At 34.3% G+C, this 7071-nt stretch overlaps 1 protein-coding gene across 2 annotated transcripts; it reads right to left on the bottom strand.

Moving 5' to 3' along the window:
- Nucleotides 1–835: 835 nt before the first annotated feature.
- LOC131595510 (probable protein phosphatase 2C 35) lies at nt 836–3969 on the bottom strand. 2 transcript variants are annotated; one of them, XM_058867864.1, is made up of 3 exons: nt 2476–3964; nt 1632–1763; nt 836–1539 (listed from the first exon to the last, which is right to left on the bottom strand). In XM_058867864.1, exons 1-3 carry the CDS (start codon nt 3382–3384, stop codon nt 1303–1305), a joined length of 1278 nt encoding a protein of 425 aa, XP_058723847.1. In that variant the 5' UTR covers nt 3385–3964; the 3' UTR covers nt 836–1302. The 2 variants fall into 2 exon arrangements, with proteins under 2 accessions (XP_058723847.1, XP_058723848.1); XM_058867865.1 differs by having other exon boundaries at nt 1348–1535; nt 2476–3969.
- Nucleotides 3970–7071: the final 3102 nt, after the last annotated feature.

Here is a 7071-nt window from a genome sequence, read left to right as displayed (position 1 = left end):
AATGAAATGTTTTGAGTGGCGGTAAAAAATGAAAAAAGAGGAAATGATTTGACACAAGTGTATGAAACAAATGTGTCTGGAGATACATCTCCATAAAACTCTTTAAAATTTGAATTAATTTTTTTATAGATATGCATCTCCGAGAACCCCTTATATTGATACAGAAATACATCTCCAAATTAAATTTTAACAAATTAAAGATTGCTCATCAATTTACCCTAATTAGTGTGAAAAAAGTTGTAAAAGCAATTGTGAATTGTGACTTTTTTACCGTGGTAAAGAAACATCCATAAAAGTGAAAAAGGTAATTCCTAAAAATAATTGCGATTGCAGCATACCTAAATTTTTTTTTTTGTAAGAAAGCGTTTTGGTGTGTGTTTGGTGAAGCGATATGCCACCGCTACCGCACGTTCTATGCTCCTTCAACCGCAATTTTGAGAAACTACTAGTTGTAGCTTTTGTGAAACGTGAACGCTACTGCACGTTCTATGCTCCTTCAACCGCAATTTTGAGAAACTAGTAGTTGTAGCTTTTGTGAAACGTGACCGCTACCGCACGTTCTATGCTCCTTCAACCGTAATTTTGAGAAACTACTAGTTGTAGCTTTTGTGAAACATGCGGTGTTACCGCAATTTCTCTCAAAAGCCAAACATAGGCCAAGTGACTTCAGGCTCCAAAGGCTTCACATGTGTCAGGCCAAACCTTTTTAGTGTATATGAGGTAACTCCTTAGTAACTTAGTCAACCTTCATTGACGAAGGTACTTATACTCATTTGTATTTAGATAACTTTACACAAGAATAAGTAATACAATAATTTTAAAACGTACACACAAATTAACCAGACCAAGAACTCCCATTTGAGCTACAAAGCTACACGATAATACATTCACCAATATAATTCAACGTAAGTGGTAGTCAAGTTTAGACTCTCTTTATTTCAAGTTCTTTATACATCCACTTTTAAAGAAGGTGCAGTTAAGTTTAGGTGTATTCTGAACTGCTTCTGTGTAGTTAAATAACATGTTAACTTAGAATTAGCAAAACATTGAAAATAGAAAGTATGCTTTCTAAAAGTCCGAGAGAAGAACTCCTTCAGCTGATAAGATAATGCACCTTCTGCCTTCAGCAGCCTAACAAAATTGAGTCGGCATTTCGACTCAATGAATAATATATTGGTGATGCAGAAGGCTCAAAAAGATAGAACTTAGATATGTACCACCTAAAAGCGCTTCTTTTCGATCACTGTTAATCGGAGAAGGGGAAATTTTATTGTGCGAGGGTTACTAATATGAAACAATGCTCTACGAAGACTGTACCAATTCAACTGGACTTTGACATTCGGGAGAAGGAACCACTATGGCTTGGCTTCTCGATGACACCACATGCTGACAGGACAGTGAATCGGGTAAACCAGTCCTCACGGCACGGTGAACATCTAGACCGTTGGCAGCAGATACACCAGACGCTCCCTTTCCCTTCTTGGCCTTTGTTACGGCGCTGAAATTGATCTCTCCTGATCCGTATTCAGATGTACCTGACTACAGAAAAAACAAAGATCGTATAAACAAGTCAAATGACGGAAAATTATTGAACTGTTTATATAATCCAGGTATACTTAAGAAGGCCATACATTAGACAGGCCTTTGATCTGAACAATGATAATTGTTATATCATCTGTTCGACCTTCATGTTCCAACCATAATTTATAAGACTCTCCAGCAATGGCAGCACATGCATCACGCGGATCGGAATAACTCGCGGCCTACACCATTAAAGAAATCATAGAGTTTATATATTGAATCATAACATAGACAGCACTTCGTCAATTTTTTTTAAATCAGTAACAGATTAAGCAAGGTTCTAGCCATCATATTTAGTTGCAACCACAATGCTAAAAATTACAAATGTTAACTTGTGAAAGGTTATTTTTACGCAAACAGTTCACAATAATTGGTGAAAAATGTGTGCTCAGTTGAGCCGGGAGAACCACAATGGCCAGTAAAGCTCTCACTCAAGAGAATTTAACACTGCTGTGTGCCCAGTTAAGCTGAAAGAGATCTCTTACCATCTCATCCAAGTCTGTGTAGCCATGGAAGTGCATTTATTATTATTATTTCTAAATATATGCCTAAATAATACTACTAATGTATTAGGTAATTCCATAGTTGAAAATATATTTTTAATACTACTAATACATTTTAAGCCTAAATTAGGAATATCAATGCATAAAATGGACACATTAAATACACTACCTATTTTTTTTAGTACTACTATTTTTTAATTTAAAAATGAAAAACTAACAGATAACATGCAATTTCATCAAACGTAGAAGATGACATTGATAATGACATATGTCCTACAAGAATTACATTGAGTATGAATTAACCAATGAAAATGTTACCTGCATAATTAGTAATTGAGTATATATCTTAAAAGGAAACATAAAGAAACAGGTTGCAGGTCAAAACTCATACCATATCAACAACAGTTTGGCTTGATAGGAACTCAAATACCCCATCACTTGCAACAACAAAGAAAAGATGATTAGGTGTAAGCTGAACCGTTAACACCTCCGGAACCGCAATAACCCCGATAGTCTCACCCAAACTATCTCCTACACTCCTTGTAAAAGCAGCTCCAGGAATCATCCCATTCTGAACCCACAATCGCGGAGGATCGTCACCCTGGCTCTCTTCATCGCCCCAAGTCTGAATATCCGGATCCTTATGCCCTTCCACCTGATCAACACTCAAAACCCTAGCACCACAAAGCTTCACTCTCTCATACTCATCTCTCCTAAACGGTGTCTGATCAGAGGACAAATCCTGAGCAACAATTCTATTCCCATCTTTAACAGCCAGAACCGCCCTCGAATCACCAACATTCGCAACATAAAGCGTGTCCCCTATAACCAACACCGTAATCGCGGTAGTACCACTCATACAATCATCAATCTCATTCTTGTGCAAGTCATCATTAGTATCCAAAAAAGCCGAATTATAAGCCTTAACAGGATCCTCTAACAAGGCAGAATCATTTGACAGTTTTTCTACCAACCTATTCTTAACAAAATTAGAACACTGCCCACCAAATTCACCATGTCCATCAAAAACACCAAAGAAATGAACATTAGGGTTACCTTGCAGTTGAGTCTTTACACAATAACAATCTTGATTTTCCTTATCTGGTGAGTCAGGGTAGTAACCTCTCTGAGTAAAAATAGAATACTCCACAGTGAAATTGTGAGAAGGAACATCAACAAAATGAAGTGATCTCTGTGTAAGCACATGCTTCTTTTGTGGACCAAGCTCTCTATAGTCCCTAGACCCACCAATTGATGGTGCAGGGTAAAGACTACAACACTTCCCATGAACACAACCCATGTTTGAAACAGAATCTAAACTTGTAAAAAACACAAACTGAATCTCAAAAAATGAAATTCTGGGTTAGAATCATAAGCTTAAAGGGTTCTAAAAAACAGCATTGTACTTCAAAATCAGATTTTGAAGAACATGAATAAACAAACAAACAAACAAACCCTAGAAACAAAATCAGCAAAAGTGAAGAAAGTTAGGATTTTGAGATTGGAATTGTGATTACAGAATGATAAAAAGAAAAGGGTAGTGAACAAAAATAGAGAATGGCTTGAAAAAAGCCACAAAAACTAAAAAGGGGTGAAATGGAAAAAATGATAGTAACCCTAATGAAATGAAGAAAGGTAGAGAGATTTAGTTGGTTTTAGCAATGAGGACGTGTGAAGTGGGGTAATGTGAAAAGGAAAGGAAGAATTGTAAGTTTGTTTGGGAGTGGAGAAGGTGAAAAAAGAGGGAGGGAATCGAAGGAAAGGTGAGGTAAGAAGCAAGAGTCCAAGAGAAAAATTCAGAGATTGAAAGAGAATGAGAGTGACAGATAAAGATAGAGAGAGACAGAGTCAGAGGTAAAGATGGTTTGATGATTTTTCAGATTCTATTCTATGAGTGCATGTTTGGGTTTGTGTGTGTGAGTGTGTAAAAAGCTCATATTCCAATGATTCAAACTTCAACTTTGTTCAATCGAGTATTTAGACTCGAGTGGTACACGAGTTCTTCTTAAAGAAGAAAAGTTCGAGAAATATTGAGTTCGATTATTGATATAAATAAGGTTGAATAATGTTAGATGAGTGTCGTAACCTCTCAGTACCAACTCTGAATTATTTGGCTACAATTTGAAACTGTTTTGTTTGATTGTTGAAATTTTAAAATTTGATTTATGTGTTTTCGAAATGATTTAGTTTGTATTTGAGAAATAGGAGTATGAAATAGGAAATTAATTGATTAATTAGAGTTTAGTAAAAGTGAAACTGATGGTTTAAACTTTGAAATTAAAGAGTAAGCTTTTTATTATATTTTTTAAAATTATTTGAGATAAAATAGGCAGTTGAATCTATTTTACGGTCAGTTTTATTATACTCTTATTTCTTCTTAAAAGCATATTTTTTTAAAAGTTATTTAAATTATATTTCAAAAATTATAAAATGATACGTTTTAAAATTTGAAAAAAATAGCGGTTTTTAAGAATTATTTAAACAAATGAAGATAATGTTATAATTGCTAATAACTAGACTTAATTTATGTGTTCCTAACTTATTACTCTATCTTGTCTTTATTTTCAAAGAAAAATTATTTTTAAAATTTATTATTAAATAATATATGTGGTCAATATTTATTCCAAATACATTGATATCTTAATTACCTAAAATGTAGCTTTAAAAAAAATTATTTGTAAAAAGGATAGGATGAAATATTAATGATTCATTTGACATTAGTAAGATAAAATGAGAAATTAATTAGTGTAATTAGTGTTTGGCACAGGCGAGTTTGAATTGAAATAAATGAGAGAGATAGAGAGAGGACACAAGGACTTGTTTAGGCAGTTCACCAATCGTCCTCGTTATGACTACGTCTGCCCCCAATTCTAAACAGAACTGAGATAATCAATCTTACTTTGCAAAATATGTTTACAAGAGAAATGTAGCAATCCAACCCTATAAACCTTATGTTTGTTGTTGATCATAATTCTTTCTCTTCCCTTGATCTTGAGTTCGATCAAGAACCTGATAATACCAATTGATCCTCTGATTACTTCTACTCCTTCGACAGAACCACCTTCTTCGAAGCTTTCACTCGGTTGAATCTAAATTGCAAAGTCTTGTGAAAAACTCATAAATTAACACCTTGATCTTGGAGAACAAACCCTCGCAGTTTTTCCCAATGCAACCCCCAAAGATTCTCAGCCCAATTTACAATTCAACAACCTAAATTGGACGTTATCAACCTAATCTAGATGACACCCAAACAAATAATGATTATGGGTAATTTGTTCGTCTGTATGCATAAATGTGAGGTTGAAGATGAAAAGAACTCTTTGTATATTTATGGTTTCATCACTTTGAAATGATGCATGTATAAGGTATTTATATATATGAAAATTAGAGGCAAAAGGAAACTAGAGATTTAGAAAAATTATGCAGAATTTCAAGTTTGCTACAACATGTGTAGACACTTACGAGTCATGTGTCGATTCATATTAATGTAAATGGCATAACATTAAAATTTGCAAAAAAGTAGGTGATTCAAACATACATAGCCCTTGCTTGACTCATTTCACTCGTCGCTTGGGTACTTTGAGTGTGTTAGCGTGTAGGCGTTTGTAAGTTGTGAACCCCTTTAAACTATGTACAAAGTTTTGTGAAGACAAGCTTTTTCAAGAGTTTTTGATGAAGACAAAACATCACCATAGCTTTTGGCAAAGGACTTGGATCAAGACTTCTCTCAATATACAAGTTTAATCTTCAATATATCTTGATCTATTGTAAGGTAAATAAGTTAAAGAAAAACTCACTAAGATATAATTGTGTAATCAATGGAAATATCACACATATCATGCATTGCATTTAAAAGGTTTTTTGGTAAAACACATTTCAGCATGAAAAGCTTTTCTCAAAGTGTTTTTTGGCTTTTTAGTTGAAGTAATCGCTTACTGGAGTTATGGTAACCGGTTACTGATGTTTTGAAAAGTTCTCCCACTTTTTTTTTGTATGGGTAATTGATTACCCTTGTTTTAGTAATCGGTTACCCTGTTAAAAGTTTGAAAATTTTGAACATTGGGAGAGGGTAACCGGTTACCCTGCTTTTGGTAACCGATTACCACTGAAACATCACATCTTTTCATTGTTTCTTCAGCCATACGAAACTTGTTTTAAGCCATGTGTTTTCACCTTTTTGAAAATGTTTTTGCACCCTTTTGGAAGGGTGTTTAACCCTATATAAAGGCTTCTTTATTCCTTTTGAAAGAACACACATACTATCAATTTTTCATAATCATTTTGTTGTGCTCTTGCTTTCAAATTTTCATTGTGTTCAAACTTCTTTGAGAAAGAAAATTTTCAGCATACACTTTCATATACTTAGAAAATTTTCTTCATCATTTCCATTGAATACATAATAACCTATTGTGAGAAAACTTTACTTATTACCAAAAATATTCAATCACTTGTAATTCTTTATGTTTGTATTGATTACATCTTATTGTTCCAAGTGTGGATATAAGATTGTAAGGTTGTAACCTTGTTGTCCATAGTTTTGGAAACAAGAGGTATCCTTAGGGAGGGTGTTCTCTTAAGGATTTATTGAAATCCAAGAAGGGTGTTCTTGGTTGTTGTCTCTTTAGAAGGACTAGGAAGAGTCTTGTAAGAGTCATAACATTATAGTAAAATCTCTTGCTTGTTGGCAAGGGGACTGGAGTACTCTCGACATGTGAGGGGAACCAGTATACATCGTGTGTTCATTTGCTTTCCGCTTTTATTGCTTTCATCACACACAACAAGATCATAGAAGAATAAAAGGACAAAAATCTACCATCACCTAATTCACCCCCCTCTTAGGCGCACATATTAACTTACAAGTTTCTTATTTATAGTACAAAAATATAACTACTTCATGGTGGTTTTCGACCAATAAGAACTCGACGTTCTTCATTCTAACTCCCTCCCACGAAGACCCACGTTCTCTATTCATATTTTGTTTCCCTCC

The sequence above is a fragment of the Vicia villosa genome, linkage group LG4 (genome assembly GCF_029867415.1).
Source record: "Vicia villosa cultivar HV-30 ecotype Madison, WI linkage group LG4, Vvil1.0, whole genome shotgun sequence".
Lineage (NCBI taxonomy): Eukaryota > Viridiplantae > Streptophyta > Magnoliopsida > Fabales > Fabaceae > Vicia > Vicia villosa.
This window is presented reverse-complemented; position numbering and strand designations above follow the sequence as displayed.

Bases quoted from the DNA above. Each gene is read 5' to 3' on its own strand.
- LOC131595510 (XM_058867864.1), bottom strand. From the start codon at position 3,384: ATGGGTTGTGTTCATGGGAAGTGTTGTAGTCTTTACCCTGCACCATCA. The intron at 1,764-2,475 runs GTATGAGTTTTG...TTAATGGTGTAG, and splicing joins GCCAAACTGTTGTTGATATG to GCCGCGAGTTATTCCGATCC. The intron at 1,540-1,631 runs GTATGGCCTTCT...TTTTTTCTGTAG, and splicing joins AGATCAAAGGCCTGTCTAAT to TCAGGTACATCTGAATACGG.